The sequence below is a fragment of the Neurospora crassa genome, linkage group IV (genome assembly GCF_000182925.2).
Source record: "Neurospora crassa OR74A linkage group IV, whole genome shotgun sequence".
NCBI classification, from domain to species: domain Eukaryota; kingdom Fungi; phylum Ascomycota; class Sordariomycetes; order Sordariales; family Sordariaceae; genus Neurospora; species Neurospora crassa.
In genome coordinates, this window is record NC_026504.1 from 3,221,630 (window position 1) to 3,237,794 (window position 16,165).

The window sequence follows — 16,165 nt, forward strand, 5'->3', positions numbered from 1 at the left end:
ACATCAGTCAAGTCCCCAGGCCGGCCTTGGAACAGGCACCTTGTTGGTCCCCAGGTCCCATCGCGCGGTGAGACCCGGTCCCGTCTCTTTCCCATTCCGTCGCAGCGCATCCTCTTCATCCCATTCAGTTTCCTCCCTCTTTCATCCATCAACCAAGTCAACACACACTTCAAACACCATCGCAACATTCACCAACAGCTACAATGAAGATCTCAAACGCATCGCTTCTTGCGCTGCTGCTCCCCGCGGCAAGCGCCCGCTTCGTTGAGCAGGCCGAGCAGAATCGCGTCATGCTCTTCCCTGATGGCATTCCTGAGGAGCCCAAGTCAACGACGAAGTACCACATTGAGCTCTCGCCCGGAGACACCAGATGGGTTACGGAGGATGAGAAGTGGGAACTCAGACGTGTATGTGAACCTTGTCGGGGGCCGGGAATCATCTGGCGAAGTGCTAACAGCTGTTTCGTCTATAGAATGGCCAGCGCTTCTTCGACATCACCGACCATGCCGAGCTCGGTACTTTCAACAAGCGCCCCTACAAAAAGAGTGTCTTCCCAAAGAAGCCGACACAGAAGAAGGACCTCGAGCCATTGCTCAAGAACCTGTCCAAGACTGAGATGGAAGACCATCTCACCACTTTCACCTCTTTCCACACGCGGTATTACAAGGTATGTGCGCGCAGCATGGCTTATCAAGGCAATCCATTGCTCGTGACATGATGAGCTAACGTCGGCATGTCCATAGTCCGAGAGCGGACGTCAATCGAGCGAATGGCTCCTCAAGCAAGTGCGTGACACCATCAAGGCCGCTGGCGCCGACGATACCGTTACTGCTCGCCACTTCGAGCATGCTTGGGGTCAGAACAGTATCATTGCCACCATTCCCGGCAAGACCAATGCCACCGTAGTCATCGGCGCGCACCAGGACTCGATCAACCTTTGGCTTCCTTCCGTTCTCGCTGCCCCTGGCGCCGACGACGATGGCAGCGGTACCGTCACTATCCTGGAGGCTTTCCGTGTGCTGCTGCAGTCCGAGGACATTATCAAGGGCAACCACGAAAACACCATCGAGTTCCACTGGTACAGTGCCGAGGAGGGTGGTCTTCTTGGCAGCCAGGCCATCTTCACCACATATGAGAAGGCTCGAAGGGACGTCAAGGCCATGCTCCAGCAGGACATGACCGGCTTCGTATCCCGCACCCTCCAGGCCGGTGAGGTGGAAAGTGTCGGTGTTATCGTCGACTATGTCGACCCAAACCTGACTGATTTCATCAAGAAGATCATTGTCGAATACTGCGATATCCCCTACGTCGAGACCAAGTGCGGCTATGCCTGCTCTGATCACGCTTCTGCTTCCAAGGCTGGATATCCCTCGGCCTTCGTCATCGAGTCTGCTTTTGAGTATTCGGACAACCACATTCATACTACCGACGATCTCATCAAGTATCTCTCGTTCGACCATATGCTTCAGCACGCGCGCATGACTCTGGCTTTTGCCTACGAGCTGGCCTTTGCCGACTTTGCCAAGTTGGAGAAGGGACACGGTGATCTTTAGTGAGGTATTCAAGTTGGCATAGGGTCAATATAGTATAGCGCAGCTCCATTTGGGATAAGAGCGGTTTTGGGTTGGGAATACCCATGTTTTGTTTGGGTTTATGGATGGTTATGAATAATGGCAGATAGGATGAACATGATTATTAACTTGGTTCCGGGCGTTGAGCCATTGCTCAGTGTCTCGCAGTTTGCTCCCAACGCCTGGTTTTTCGCACAGACTTTTCGAACACTACCTACCATGATAAGGGATCCTGCGCTCATCCTCAACAAACTGCATTCACTTGAACGCAGAAGATCGGTCGTCCCGAGTTGGGTCAGTCCGAGTCCACATACATTCTGCGTAATTGTTCCTCACTCCCCGCACGCACCCGTGCCGACTCGGAACCGACACCATCCACCCAACCACTGACGTCATCAACAAGTCGGTGTTGGTGGTGACTTTTCACCTTTCAGGCGAATGGTCGTCCATGACAACAAGATCTTGCTAACATTGAGAGGTCTTGGAGAGATGAGTGCCCCGGGCCATATCAATCCTTTCATTATCTCCTCTGCTTTATGTGTTCTGGACGAATTGTGAAAGTCAGTTCGAAGGACGTACTTTTACCAAGTCTTGGCGCTCGGGCCAACAAGGTTCTCAACATCTTCCAGGCAGGTACTGGACTGAAATGTATCAGAAACGGTTGGGAAGGCACACATTGCAGGGTACATGTCCTGCCAGGAGCAAATGCCCCGAGCAATTTGAAAGTGCACTGATCTCGTTCATCATGACACCTGCCCATAGCCCCAAGTGACATGCTTTTCTTTGGACTTGTTCCCTTGCTACTCCCGGAGACTAAGCTAGAACTTGCAATGCCCGGAGGACTCATTGTCCCAACATTCCATCTCTCATCTTGATCATCATTGCACACCTACTACACAACTAAGTAACCAAAATCATCAACCTCCGTTTCTGTATCTCTGAGCGACATACATATTGCTTCCACAAATATTCCACGAACATTTCCACTATGACCAAATCCAAATTTCCAGATCACATCTCAGATCGTATCCTCGACCTCTGCACATCCTCTGAGACCGTCTCTTCACTCCTCGCAAGAGAACCCAGTCTTTCCCCCAGTGCTGCCTGGGACAAACTATACGGCCGGCATGCTCTAAAGAAGAGGTCTCTAGGGGTCGACGAGGAGGAGAAAGAGGAAGAGGGGAGTTTCAGCGGCAGTGAAGAGGAGGGTAGTAATGGCCAGGGTTCAACAGCTTACTACAAGTCACCACCCACGCCACCTCATTCGCCTCGTTTGGCCCAGGAACACCTTGATCGGGCAGCGAAGTGTGGGAAGTGGGGAGGGAAGAAACCGAGTGAACTATTTTTGCAGGTACTTAATCACTTCCTTTGGCATCATATATGGTTGATGGGATTCACAGGAGACCGCTGACAACTTCTGTGGCAAGATATATCACGACGCACTTTGCACACTGGACGATGATCCCCTCAGGGGTATGGTCAGTCCGCCGCTTTTGGGGACCTGCGGTACTGTTCCGTTGACGATAATCTCCGTGTACGTGAAGCTGTCAACGCAATCCATCCTATTTCTGGAGCAACGTTTAGCACGTCCTTAAAGCTGTTGATGTTAACTAACCATCGACCTGAAAGCATCCCCGACATAGCCCGCCACATGGCCAACCTGATCTACCGCGCAAAACACGAAATCTTTCTAGCAACAAACTACTGGCAATCAAGCGTTGCCTCAACCTACCTAACAAACGCCATAAGGGACCTCAACCGACGTCTTGCCTCCGAAGCCCACTTATCTTCTGGCGTAGAGTCCCAGCCACAAAAGAATAAGATATTTCTCAAAGTCCTCTACGATCGCGGAACCCCCAAACAGCTTCTCTCGCCCCACCAGATCGTTTCTCCAGATACCTACACCGACGCCTCCACCGTCGGTCTTCCCCATCCAGACGAGATCCCATTTATCGACATGCAAGTGATGAACTATCACATGCCCATCATGGGCACGTTTCACGCCAAGTACATGGTGGTGGACAGGCGCGTGGCAGTGTTGCAGAGCAATAACATCCAGGACAACGACAATCTGGAGATGGCGACGCACTTGGAGGGGCCAGTGGTGGATTCGCTTTGGGATATGGCGATGATTAGTTGGTACAAGCACTTGGAACCTGGGATGCCGTGTGTCAATTCGCCGGCGAGTGAGGCATGGGGGAGGGAGAAGGAGGTGGAAAAAACTGGGGTGGGCCAGATTGAAAGGAAAGTGGAAGTGAAGAGGCTTGCTGTGACCGAAGAGCCACCCACCACTGGGACGACCACTCAACCGACTGTTACTCCCAAGGTTCCCCGACACACAACCGAAGAGCCTCACTATGACGCTTCGATAGCGGCCGAAGTCGCCCGTGTTCAAACCTCCTTAGCATCTAAACGCGATCCAGGCAGAAGAGTTATCGAAACACACCTACAAGCTGTCACTCGTCTCCTCAACCACACTCGCAACCCCAACTTCACGGCCGACCCACTTGCCCCGGACCCGGTCACTGACCCAAACAATAAAATGACTCCTTATCTGTTCCTTCCTCATCACCAAGCCTCCATTCAAGAACGAAACCAACACCCCGAGGCAGTACCAATGGCCCTAGTCAACCGCGCCCCTTACGGATTGCCGAACCACTCCTCCGTCTCCAACCCGCAAAATGCCGCCTGGCTTTCTGCCCTCCGCAACGCCACCCACTCCGTCTTCATCCAGACCCCAACTCTGAACGCCGCTCCTTTGCTCCCCGCCATTCTTGATGCCTGCAACCGCGGCGTCCAAGTCACTTGCTATGTATGTCTTGGGTACAATGACGCAGGCGAACTGCTTCCTCACCAGAACGGTCACAACGAAATGATTGCACATCAGCTATACTCGTCACTCCCACTTGGAACGAGGCAGAATCTGCATTATTACTGGTACGTGGCCAAAGACCAGACCAAACCGCTGGTGCAGTCCAAGGGGTTGAGGAGCTGTCATATCAAGTTGATGGTTGTGGATGGGCACGTGGGCATCATGGGGAATGGGAATCAGGACACGCAGAGCTGGTTTCATAGCCAGGAGATTAATGTGATGATTGATAGTGAAGAGGTTTGTGGGACGTGGATGAAGGGGATTATGAGGAATCAGAACACGGCGATATACGGGGCGTTGGATAAGGAGAAAGGGATGTGGGTTGATGCGGAGGGGAAAGAGGCGGATGGGGTTATTGGCGTTGATCCGGGTGGGAGAGTAAAGAGATGGGCTAAAGGGGCGGTGGGTGCGGTGAAGAGGGTTCAGGGGATTGGAGGGTTTTAGAGTTGTGATTAGGAAGTATGAGGTGTGTTTTGGGTGACGAGTAGACCTTTTTCTCGTACGGTCGTGGATCAATGGCTGGACATGGGGTATTGGATTCAGCAAAGTATGCAAAGTTGGTAAATTGCGGGACTGTGTACTAAATTGGAAAAGGAGACAGATTTCTGCTTGGATACCCGCCCTATTCAATAGAGGAGTCTTTGACTTCAAAGACCTGATGAGACCACACCAAAGGAAAAGCGCACCCTAAAGATTGTGATGAAAACCACAAAGAAAATCAAAACCCGAAGAGAAAGAGTACAAGACACAGAGGATAACCGAGAAGCTTCAATAGAATCATACTCCTTTCCGAAGCTCCCACAAACGGACAGGATACCACCGCATCCGTCAATCCAAGACTTCGCTCTTGATGACCAGCTTGCCCTTGGCAACCGCTTCGGTCTTCACGTTGGATTTCTTGCTTGAAGTCGTTTCGCTTCGAAAGGCCTCTTCTTTGAACACAGTAGCCTCAAGGGTGAGACTAGCAATACCCTCAATCACGTCATCAACAGCGTCATATTCCGAAGTACCGGGAATACCAAGGCGAATACCAGCAATACCCCTCGCAATGAGATCCTCGCTAGTCAGATAGCCCCTTACTTCGCTCTTCAATTTCTTTGAAAGGTCACCTCCAACCGTGTTAGGCTCCGGCGCCCCCATAACTCGGTCCATGGCAGTCTTCGATACCTGCGCATAGTAAACCACCAGCTTTGCTTCCTCTAGGTTGCTGCACTTCTTGATGATATTGCGGAACGTGGCGTGCCAATACATCCACCGATCCATGTGCATTCCCGACTCCCCTCCGTACATGACACCGGTTGGCGAGCCCAAGTCCCAGATGTAGGACGAGTTCTTCCCGGACTTGTCACTTGCGGGGTTGTCCCAGTCGAGCGCCTGCTGCCACAAGAGATGCGCAGCAAATTTCATCCACTCCGCGGCCGACGCCATGAAGCACTCCTACAGTTCGATGGTGGCCGGGTGAAAATCTTCGAGAGCAGCGCGCAACACCCAAGTAGCGCAGGGAATGATTCTGTGGAGGCCTGTGGCTGCGGTTCGAGCTTGGAACGAAGAGAAGTTAATCCAGTGCCACATGACTTGTTGATCTCTTTTGTCGCGTGGGTAGGCTGTTGACGGCTCAGATGTCAGTCGAGTGTCACTCTCGAAGAACATTGTCAGAGTTGAGGTAAGGGGGAACACACGTAGGACAAACTTATTGAGAGAGTCCGAGAAGTACGGCAAGGGCTCCCGCCATGTGAGACGGCAAAAGGGCTGTAAATATGGCAAGATATGTCAGCAATCGATGAGACGTATGTGAAGAAAAGAACGAAAGGGGAGAAAGACACATAGAGAGGGGCGCAAGATAAACATGCCAGTGTTTCAGGACCATCGCCTTCGCGAGTCATCCACTCCTTCTTCTCCACCTTCACATCTGCATCGCAGAGGTCTGCCAGCTTCTTGATGAGGTTCTGGAGTCTCTTTTGGGCAGGATGCCAGTAGGGTATATTCTTCGCGACGTCGAAGAATATGCACCAGAACTCTCGCATCACTCTTGCGGCTGGGTGCTCCAACTGCATACCGCTGGAAGACAGAGAACGCGTCGTCGTGTCGAACGACATATGGTGTTCTGGCACGGTCTTCCATGGCATCAGCGCGTTGAGAGCGTTAGCAGTGGCTTGAAGTGACACCACGCGAGGGTGATTTAGATGTGCGATTAAATGCTCCATGACGAGCTCCTGATCGTCTGTGAGATTCACATCACGAATCCAGAGGTTTGGGAGGTAGGGATCCTCTTCCTCCAGGGCGGCAAAACTCATGGGATCTGAATCTATGGCCGATTTGTTCGAGATAATAGTCGCGCCGCTTGATGAGTGCCTATTTCCGCGTTCCAACATGCCGACTTGAGATAACGAGTAGGTATAGGAAATTAAATCAGAGATGAGACTGGATATAAAGTCAAGGTAGAGGTAGGAGCGCGGTGAACGAGCGATTGTTCTTGGTTACTTGCGAAAATATCTTACTTTCACGACGAGAAGAAGGGAAAGACAGGTCAGACAGACAAAAAGTGAGAGGAAGGTGAAGGAACAGATCAACCTTGAATTTTTCGCTGCAGCAATTCCTTGTGGGCAATCGGCCAATTGCCTCTTGAGAACTGGACCCTAGAGGTAGGTACCAACCTCTATCTATCAAGGTACCCAATATGGTGTAGCACATAAATACTCCTTTCCCATCTACCTTTTTCCAGGTTGCCAGGACCGACCAACCACTCACAGCATTGCAGACACCTGTGGAGGGATACGTTCGGGTAGGATGACAGGAACCTGAAGCTCTGCATAATCTGGGAAGGCACAAGCAATCGGAACCGGGCAGTCATCCATTGCTGTTGCTTTGTTCTTTCACTTCTTGTGGTAAACAGAATATTTCCCGCTCAATCCCTCCTTCTTTGAGTCTTAGTCAAACCACCTGACATACCCATTCCACTTACAATGTACTCGGTTGTTTCTTCGAGGCAAAGGCTTGCTACAGACGATAATCCAGACATTTCAATATCTGTCTAAGGTATCCTCTTTTCTCAAACGGCATCCTTTGGAGTATCGGGTGTCTCCCAGGCATACTATCCACATCGTCACCCCAAACTACTCCCGCGAAGAGCCCAAAGAGCGATAACAAACGAAAACGCAGACCCCTGACATCATCGCCATCGCTTATTGAGGCCGTTGATGCGGATACCCCCAGCAGCGCTTCAAGTGTACGAGCCGTCAGAAAGCGTGTCAAGATATCTAGTGAATCTCCCAGGTCTGGAGAGTCGAAAATGGAAGACGAATCCGCACGGGTCTCTGACGACTACGTCTCGGACACCTCGGTGTCGAAGATCAGCAGCTCTAGCTGCGCTACAGTCACGACCGAGATCTACACTGAGTCGGAGTTTGTCATTGAGATCAAGCACGAGATAATACCCGAGGATCCGTTACTCTCTAAAGTCATGAATGTGTGCGTCATGTGCGACAGGCCAGCAACTGTGCCATGTATGTGGTGCGGCCACGAGTCAGAGATTGGCTGGTGTTCAAGCTCCCATGTTGTGGAATTCGAAGATATACACTCACCCCGGTCACCTCTTTGCCTTGAATTTGCACACGAGTTCAACGACAGCCAACGCCCGGGTCCTGATTACCGTCGCCTTGTTTACTTTCCAGTCAGAAACCGTACCAATCCAGTCTGCTGTTAGGGTCGGCTCGAAGAAAATGGTGCGTTTTCATCATCGCTTTTTGTCCACAACCCGGAAATAATTCAATATTGGAATATGTGTGGAGGTCTGGAAGTGTTTGACACCGACTACCAAGTTATCACCCCGAGAGATGTTCCCGTGACCACGATGAGTAACTTCGTGTATATGGCATCCTATAGTCTGAAGGGTATGTTCGGTGCAGAGGAGATCAATCAATCCCTGGCTGTCCTAACCAAAGGACTTATCCCCTTTATTCCTGGGACGGCGATTATTGCGGCACTGTCATGGTCTCCTGAAAGAACATCGCCCCTCAATCTCGAGGATGTCACCGGCCGTGACATTGTATTTGCACTAGACAAATTGAGGCTGGAGAATGTTGGGGTGTGCAACCCTGATCCACGTCGCAATAACCTACCTTCGGTGCCTGGTATCAAGATCACCGACTTTAGCAACCCATTTCTCGCGCGTGCATTTGGGGCTGATCATGGAATTGAGAGCTTGCAGCCGGTTCAGGTCTTGGAAAGAGAAATGCGCTATGAAGGGCATGGGAAGATGTTTGGCTGCACCATTCCCTTTCTCCTCGGTTTGCCTTGGATTACGCGTGCCGATAATGACCCTCGGTGGGCGATAGAAAGGAGGAAAATCGAAAAGCCAATCAATCTCCGCTACCTGAATTTTCAATTCAATGCGGCAGATGAGCGGCGGATCTTGGAAAACATTTGGTTGTATAACAACGAAGATTGGCAGGCAGCACCGGGTCACTACGGAACCTTCGTTCTCGTACATTTGCTGGGAGTCAAAATCTACCCTTACCACATCTCGGCCTTATGCGACTATCTTGATTACTGTTTCGAATTCACTATCACTCCGAGCAAGGAAGGGTTTCTTGACTCTTGGCAACAGTGGTGTCAGGCGCATGACGGAGATCGGGACAAGTTTATCTCACCTTACGATACTGGCGATCTAGAGGAAGCGGATCGTCTCGACGATGGCTCCAAATCACCAGCCAGGAATTTGTAGGGCGAATTTGGTGAATGCCTGATCAAAGATATCGAGGATTGTTCTGCCGTCATATTCGAAGATCTGTGGCCGGTTGTCTTTGGAAATGCATGGGCCGTTGAGGATTCGACATGTGGGTCTGCTCCAAGCGACGGTGACGGCGCTTCATTGATGGAACCCCTTGGCAAACCTATTGTGCCATCCATTGAGGACGGATCGTTGCGCGCCGAATCCCGATCACCACCTGTTTCAAGACGGTCGACTTCCAGTCCGAACCAACTCTCTGATTCCCCCTTGTTGCCGTGATAGAGTGATGTTACGGGTCATATTCCTCGGCGTTTTGGTTGGTCTGAGCTGGGTATCAAACGGTTCGTGGGATTCGCGCTCTTCGAATAGGATAGCATGCTGTCGAAACATTCTTGTGGTTCAGTTCAGCATGCAATGTATTATTATGGTAGAAAATACGAGGTATGGATGCACTGAAGATGTTCAATGGACGATGTAAGCGCGGAAAGAAGAGCTTTCTGTCTGTCTGCACACACAGTCTACCATCATGCGAGCTGTGGAGAGTATCAAGAAACAAGAATTTTAGATATCTTTCTCAGGACGACATCGCCATGGATTTTCCTGAACTTGAAAACATGCCAAGTTTCCATATATGCTCTGTCCGTAGCCGAAGTGATCGGAAACATATGCTTGGATGCGTGACAAGAGCGTATTCAAGTGTAATGTACGGACCGTAACGTGTTCGATCCATTCTTATTCTTAACGACCATTTGCCAGCCGAGATTTGAGCGCACCGGGATACAGCCGGGGCGGGCCGGGCCGTGGTGGGGCCGTGCAATAACGTGGAATTGGAGCACGCAAGCCGAAAAGATGCCGAACGGGTCAGGCATGAAGGACCTTGTAACCGATGACAGATGAAGTATAGATGGCTGATTTCGCAGGGCCAGCTATATAGGATTTGTCATTCTCTCTAGGTATCATCTTGACTTGAAAGCGGTGGAACGGTTGAAACCACCATCTTCGCTGTCTTGCCCCCCTTCTTTACAATGTCAGCATAGGGAGGCTACACTGCACCGGGGCGAGCACAGAATATAGTTTCATGATTTGAACAAGTTACTAACAATTCAAAGGGCTATTGGTCTAGGGGTATGATTTTCGCTTCGCATTGTGCAATGCGCCTTGTGAAAGGTCACCGGTTCAAATCCGGTATAGTCCATTGTTTTTGCTCCTCCTTGCTTCTTTTTTTTTCATTGCGAATATCTCCTTCTGCAATCATAATCCCACACCTCTTTTTAGTATGTGAAGATGTGACAGACAGAGGATGATGGGTGTCGGCGATGCTAGGGTTGTATACTGACGGGGAGATGCATGTCACGGCGGGGTATTTATGAACACTGGTATAAGTCTTGAAATTGTTCCCAAAACATTTCGAAAATTTCACAAATACTATGCTACTCATCGCATCCAGGATTCTCTCGCAATTCTAGTTACATATATTGTTGACTCAAGCTGCGTACTGTCTCAAGGCCGGCTCTCTCAACAATTTGGTAGGGAAAGCACCCATCCTGGCGCCCGCAGTGGCAAGGAGTCCCTCCGTCTTTGCTCTGTCTGTGAGCTGCAACCCTGGCGCGACCACATTCGAGCAGGCCCTGAACATCTGCGACCTGATTCTGCTTAGGCTCGCGGGCCCTCCATTCTTCAGCGCGTCGAGCGTCATTGCCGCAACGAGCGGGTGCGCCATCAAGGTCGAGTGGCCATATTGCCCACCGCCAACCGATAGTCCGCAGACCGTTTGCACCTCCACGTTCGTCACGCCCTTGTTGCGCGCGTCTCCCATCCTCGCCGACGCCGTCAAGCCGGCTTGCGGCTGGACAACCTCGTCAGTGAGACGTGACCAGAACGAGGTGGTGGGCACCTGCGCGTCTCCGCCGCCCGCCGCCCTGAGGGTGTTGATCAAGTTTGAGCTGTACAACTGCTGGAGCACCGACGGCGGGCAGGGCGCTCCCGCCTTGGCAACTTTCCCGAAGTTGCCCGCGCACAGCCCATACGCCAACATGGTCCCGTGGAAATCCGGGCTGACGGAGATCAGCTGGCGCACCTTTGGGGCGGTGCTCGGCCAGTAGGTCAACACCCACTGCGTGGCCAGATTACCCTGGGACCAGCCGATCACGTTCAAGTCACGGTCGTCACCGATGAGCGCCTTGACGTAGCTGATGGCGTAGGCGATGTACTCGGCGTTTGACTGTACGTCGTCCAGCATGGCGTTAGGCACGTTGACCCAGACGGCGTCGGCGGCGCCGGCATTGGTGATGACTTTGAGCAGGTTGTCGGCGAAGGATTCGTGGCCGTAGGCTCCGGTTCCGGGGACGAAGAGGACTACTTGGCGGTTGGTGGACGAGTTGAAGCCTGAGGGCAGGTAGATGGCGGAGCGGAGCTTCGCCTCGGGGATGGTGAAGGCGGGATCCGCATCTGAGGACCGAGGGTAGCCAACCCCTGGGACGTCTGGGTTCTGGTTGTTGAAGCTGTCGCGAGGGTCGGTAGGAGCGACTAGGGGTGACTGGCGAACGACCTTGTTCCAGACGACGCCGGCGTCGTGTAACTCGTCCCTGTGAGAAAGCTCTCCGATAGCCCGGACACTTTCGTGGTGCACCGGTTCGGATGTTGTGGGGAGGCCCAAAGCGAGTTGAGCGAACAAAGTGATGGTGCTGAGGAGCACCGCAGGACTGGAGGTAAAGATCATATTCTATAAGCTCGTCGACCCTGGGGGTCTCGTAAGCTGCGAATTGAGAATGACTTATCGAGCTTAGGTCTGGCGACTAGACTGAGGAGAGCACCAGATTATATATCAGTGTCTCGAGTCCCCAGGTCCTGGGATCCCCAAACGTCCTAGTGGCCGTATCCCGGGCTAGCTTGCGAGCTGTAAATCTCAACTGGCAATGGCATCGATCCCTCCTCCTTTTCCTTTCTTCTGTCGATGGGGAATTATACATTACAGCCGCGGTCTAGCACTTGGCACTCTCCGCATGGAGAAGGGGTGAGGTACACAATCGGTGAGGATTCCAGCAACAATGACCTCATGCGTGTGAATCCCTTCCCATTCTCGAAACCATTCACACCGGAACCTGACATACCCCTTGGGGTTCCGGAGTATCTAGGCTGGTGCTCTTCCCACACCGTCCGGCAAGTTGCGAAATTAAAGAGACGCTAACCGTGATCTAAAAAGTCTGGGGAAGGTTGCAGTCGCAAGCCATGCCCACTTGAAGAATAAGTGATCATCCCTCGTTCCCCACCAGCCTCGTGGATGAAGAAATCCAGAACCGAAGATCCCACAAGTGCACGGTCAGCCAAGATCGCAACACGAGCTGAAACCCCAAGCCTGCCGAGGTCTGCAGAAAGAGAGAGAGAGAGAGAGACGGAATGCATGAAGCTTTTATGAGAGCCAAGACAATTTCTCAATTCTCATGTTTTTTTCTAGCATGTTCTGCTTCAATAGTCACACAATAGTCACACACACACTCGAACGTCCTGAGGGAACGGGATTCGAATCTCCGGAAGATGAAACGGCATCTATCTTTTCCCCACCTTGCCCCCGAACGGCTGCATCACATTGGTCAAGTCCCCCTTATATCTTGGCGCGGAATGCGTTCCGCTGAACAACAACCGAGAAGAGAGAAGAACCACATGAAACTATCGTGAATCTTTTCGCAAGCTCTTCCAAGCTTAGGTCCAATTCTCTATAGAAGTAGGCATAAAAAGCAAACAAGTTTATGCAGCCAGCCAGCCAGGCAGCCAGCCAGCCAGCAGAAGTAAAGCAAAAAAAGACAGACAGACATAAAAACAGATCAGAAGAGAAATGTGCAAAAAAGAGATGCGGTTTGTGTGGATCGAACACACGACCTTCAGATTTATGAGTGAAGTGGACTTCAGTCTGACGCTCTCCCAACTGAGCTAAACCCGCTTGATTGGCGTAGTGAGGTATTTGCTAAGCCTAAGACTTGCCAGCAAGCGGCACCCTCACTGCGGCTTAGCAATCGGAGATTTCCAGTTGAGTGCTTTGATTATTATCTGGTGCACATGTGCGCTGGCCCCGAGAGCATCGAAACTCTTTCCATCTGTAGAGAATGTTCCACAATCTTGTTACGCTCGTGTCCTCATCCTTTGAAGCAGGAGAGCGATTGAGATTGTCGGAAAGCGGTAGCATTACAGGAAGTTGAATTTATAAAGTAGTGTGCATTTAAGATGCACAGCATGCTAACATAACAGTCCGTTATCCATAATATCGTTGGAGCAGCTATAGTCAAATTCAATGTTCGTATCTAACATACACAGGAGGCACTTCTACTTCTTTAGCATGTGTCGTGCAAAAGCCGTTCATAGTTTGCCCCAAAGAGAAAAACATGTCTCTCGTAACAGGACTCACCAATATAGTATCGAACAACAAACAGAAAGCAAAACACATAACTTGCCCGGCTGGCGCAATCGGTAGCGCGCAAGACTTCTATTCTCCTTCGAGATCGCAATCTTGAGGCTGTGGGTTCGAGTCCCACGTTGGGCTTTTTGCTGTTGTGGTGGATTGGCGGTTGATCTCCTGGGATACCTGGTTGTCCTGGACGGTTTCTTCCGTCACTCTTTTTTTTTTTTTTTTTGCTCGGCGTCCAGGATGATGACTTGACAACAACGCTTTGAGGCAGGCACCAACCCCGATACCAAAGACGATCTTGAATTCGGCACTTACTTCCCGGCTCTCCACAGTCCAGTAGGGATCATGCAAGCAGGCCATGCATTCGAAGGCCATCATGTTCATGAGCTAAAACTATCACAACATACTTGAGTTCAGGCCGGTAAAAAAAAAAAAGAAGAAAAAAAAAGAAAAAAAAAAGGATGAACATTGACGATGGTTGACAGATTGCACAGAAGACCTTCATGTCATAGACCTCTCCAATTCTCAACGTTCGCCGTATCAGAAGCCCCTCAGACATACCTACTCAAGAGGGTCCCGTCCGCGTTGCTCTGCCATGGACGCCTGGTATTGCTCGTCCGTCTCGAGCTCGATGGGCAAAGGTTTGGTAATGGGCGTGAGCGGTATACCATGCTCTTCCAATGCCTTCAACCGAGCTGCGGTAAGAGGCTTCGAGCGGTTGACGCTGTAGACCCTGATACGATGGCAAGAGGAAGTGACGTGCAAATCCCAGTTCCTGCAATAGGGGCTTTGTTAGTATTTGACCTTTCAACCTAGACATCACACCACGGGGAGCAAGGAAGGCAACTCACCAGGCAGATCTGACATATGTCGGCTGGGTGTTCATGGCATTATCCCACGTCCTCACGCAAAACTCCAGCCAGCCCTCGGGATCAAGAGGCAGGTCGATCTCCCAAAGTCTCCAAGCGTAGTAGTACTTGGTCGACATATTCTCTGTCGGCACTTCATACCAGATGGCGCCTCCATCAGGACTGACCTCCACGCGAATCGGCCAGTGTCCACCCCCCGAGAAGGCCCAGCCTCTCAGTTTGACCTTGCCGTCGTGCGTGATGACATCCATATCCTTGGGAGAGATAATCGCCGAAGAAACGGGCATGTCCTGGATCGAGAAGCCGTTGCTGTACAAGGCGTTCTGTTTGCCGATCTGAGGAGTGTAGTAGAGGTACTCCTTTCTCTGGACGGGCGCCTCGCTCGGGTCCGTGATACCGCGGATCCTGTACAGCCACTTGCAGCTTCTGGCACCGATGTACCCATAGACGACCGCACGAAGGGGGAAGCCGTGGATTTTGGGCAACGGCTTGCCGTTCATCTCCCATGCCAGGAGCACCTCGTGGATCTTGACCTTGCGCCAGGGAATGGATACAACGTAGTTGTACACCTTGCCCTTCTTGAAGTAGGTGTCAGCACCGAAAAGCTCGATGTGCTTTGCGCCGTCTTTCAGTCCACCGCAATACTTGATGACCTTCTTGAGAGAAACACCGGTCCAGCGGGCGGTACCGATGGCGCCTTCACCCCAAGGGGCGTTGATGAGCTCGTCGCCATCGCCGGGATATTGGCGGATTTGTTCAAGCCGGCGCGTACCGGAGCATTGGAGACTGACGACCTTGGTCTCGCGAGGAAATAGCTCTTCGTTCTGCAGGTCGGCGAGGGTGAGACGCTTGGGATTGTTGACGAGGCCATCGATCTCGAGGAAATACTTGTCAGCATCAATTTCAGGAACACCGCCATGGTTGCGGACGAAGAAGTCTTCGTTGCGGGTGATCTCGGTTGAAACAAGACGGTCCTGGACGCAGGTTAGATACGACATCTTCTCTCGACAAGATCAAAGGCCATCAAGACTGACTCCGGGAGGCTCTCCGTTGTATGGAAACTGGAGGACATGCACCATGTCCTCGGCCTTTTCCTTAAGCACATACTGCCAGCTGGTGTCGACCAAATGGCCGAGGCCCGTAGCATAGTGGTACTGTTTGAACCGCTCTCCGGTCAAGATGGGATTCGTCTTGGGCAAAGGAACAAGCTGGAATTCAGGAGGGTCGGGAAAGTCGTATTGCTTCAGGATCTCCTCCACCTGCTTTTTCTTCTCGGGATACTTTTCCCATTCAATGTATCCCTTCCAACCTTCCAATTCATCCTCGAAATGGGGTAACTTGCCCTTTGGACGAAATGGGGGTGCGTTTGGCTCCGCGGGTGCCATGATGAAGAGCGAGCCGTGAGTTTAGTGTTGTTGGGCAGGCAAGGTAGCTATGGAGAAGGAGAGAGAAGAGACACGGCCCTCCGTCGAGAGGGGAAATGGTCAAGTAGGTAGGTATACATATGCCCCTCTTCCCCTCTTTCCCTCTTTCCTCTTTCCCTCTTCCACATAACCCGCGCGACTATTAGTACGTAGCAGCGCCGTTGATGGAGCCGCGTCAGGCGCATTCTTGTTTGGCCTTCGAGAGGACAGTCAATGGCAGGATCTGGATATGGGTCTTGCCAGAATAGCTCGCCCAGCTGTCCCGATCCGGGGGGTAGGAGCCATTGCCTTGCCGGGCCTT

At 51.6% G+C, this 16,165-nt stretch overlaps 6 protein-coding genes and 3 non-coding genes across 9 annotated transcripts; 5 read left to right on the forward strand and 4 right to left on the reverse strand.

Annotated features, from left to right (window-relative positions):
- The first annotated feature begins 6 nt into the window (after positions 1 to 6).
- On the forward strand, positions 7 to 1,808 carry NCU04479 (LAP2). Its single transcript, XM_951955.2, has 3 exons — positions 7 to 407; positions 473 to 667; positions 744 to 1,808. The coding sequence occupies exons 1-3, from the start codon at positions 204 to 206 to the stop codon at positions 1,551 to 1,553; spliced, it is 1,209 nt and encodes a 402-aa protein (XP_957048.1). The 5' UTR covers positions 7 to 203; the 3' UTR covers positions 1,554 to 1,808.
- A 751-nt stretch (positions 1,809 to 2,559) lies between these two features.
- On the forward strand, positions 2,560 to 4,887 carry NCU04478 (phospholipase D active site-containing protein; the record flags this gene model as incomplete). The annotated part of the gene is made up of 3 exons (XM_951954.2): positions 2,560 to 2,922; positions 2,999 to 3,105; positions 3,201 to 4,887. 3 exons carry the CDS (start codon positions 2,560 to 2,562, stop codon positions 4,885 to 4,887), a joined length of 2,157 nt encoding a protein of 718 aa, XP_957047.2.
- A 384-nt stretch (positions 4,888 to 5,271) lies between these two features.
- Positions 5,272 to 6,815, reverse strand: NCU04477 (hypothetical protein; the record flags this gene model as incomplete). Its single annotated transcript, XM_951953.1, has 3 exons — positions 5,272 to 5,880; positions 6,158 to 6,192; positions 6,290 to 6,815. 3 exons carry the CDS (start codon positions 6,813 to 6,815, stop codon positions 5,272 to 5,274), a joined length of 1,170 nt encoding a protein of 389 aa, XP_957046.1.
- Positions 6,816 to 7,732: 917 nt separating this feature from the next.
- NCU04476 (hypothetical protein) lies at positions 7,733 to 9,626 on the forward strand (the record flags this gene model as incomplete). Its single annotated transcript, XM_951952.2, has 2 exons — positions 7,733 to 7,946; positions 8,232 to 9,626. The coding sequence occupies 2 exons, from the start codon at positions 7,733 to 7,735 to the stop codon at positions 9,164 to 9,166; spliced, it is 1,149 nt and encodes a 382-aa protein (XP_957045.1). The 3' UTR covers positions 9,167 to 9,626.
- Positions 9,627 to 10,280: 654 nt separating this feature from the next.
- NCU15172 lies at positions 10,281 to 10,367 on the forward strand. Its single transcript has one exon. It is a non-coding gene; the product is annotated as a tRNA-Ala (tRNA).
- A 201-nt stretch (positions 10,368 to 10,568) lies between these two features.
- Positions 10,569 to 12,659, reverse strand: NCU04475 (lipase B). Its single transcript, XM_951951.2, has one exon. It carries the CDS (start codon positions 11,889 to 11,891, stop codon positions 10,656 to 10,658), a length of 1,236 nt encoding a protein of 411 aa, XP_957044.1. The 5' UTR covers positions 11,892 to 12,659; the 3' UTR covers positions 10,569 to 10,655.
- Positions 12,660 to 13,020: 361 nt separating this feature from the next.
- Positions 13,021 to 13,109, reverse strand: NCU15173. Its single transcript has one exon. It is a non-coding gene; the product is annotated as a tRNA-Phe (tRNA).
- A 506-nt stretch (positions 13,110 to 13,615) lies between these two features.
- On the forward strand, positions 13,616 to 13,706 carry NCU15174. The gene has a single exon. It is a non-coding gene; the product is annotated as a tRNA-Arg (tRNA).
- A 426-nt stretch (positions 13,707 to 14,132) lies between these two features.
- NCU04474 (sulfite oxidase) lies at positions 14,133 to 15,825 on the reverse strand (the record flags this gene model as incomplete). Its single annotated transcript, XM_951950.1, has 3 exons — positions 14,133 to 14,346; positions 14,423 to 15,414; positions 15,475 to 15,825. The coding sequence occupies 3 exons, from the start codon at positions 15,823 to 15,825 to the stop codon at positions 14,133 to 14,135; spliced, it is 1,557 nt and encodes a 518-aa protein (XP_957043.1).
- Between the last annotated feature and the right edge of the window lie 340 nt (positions 15,826 to 16,165).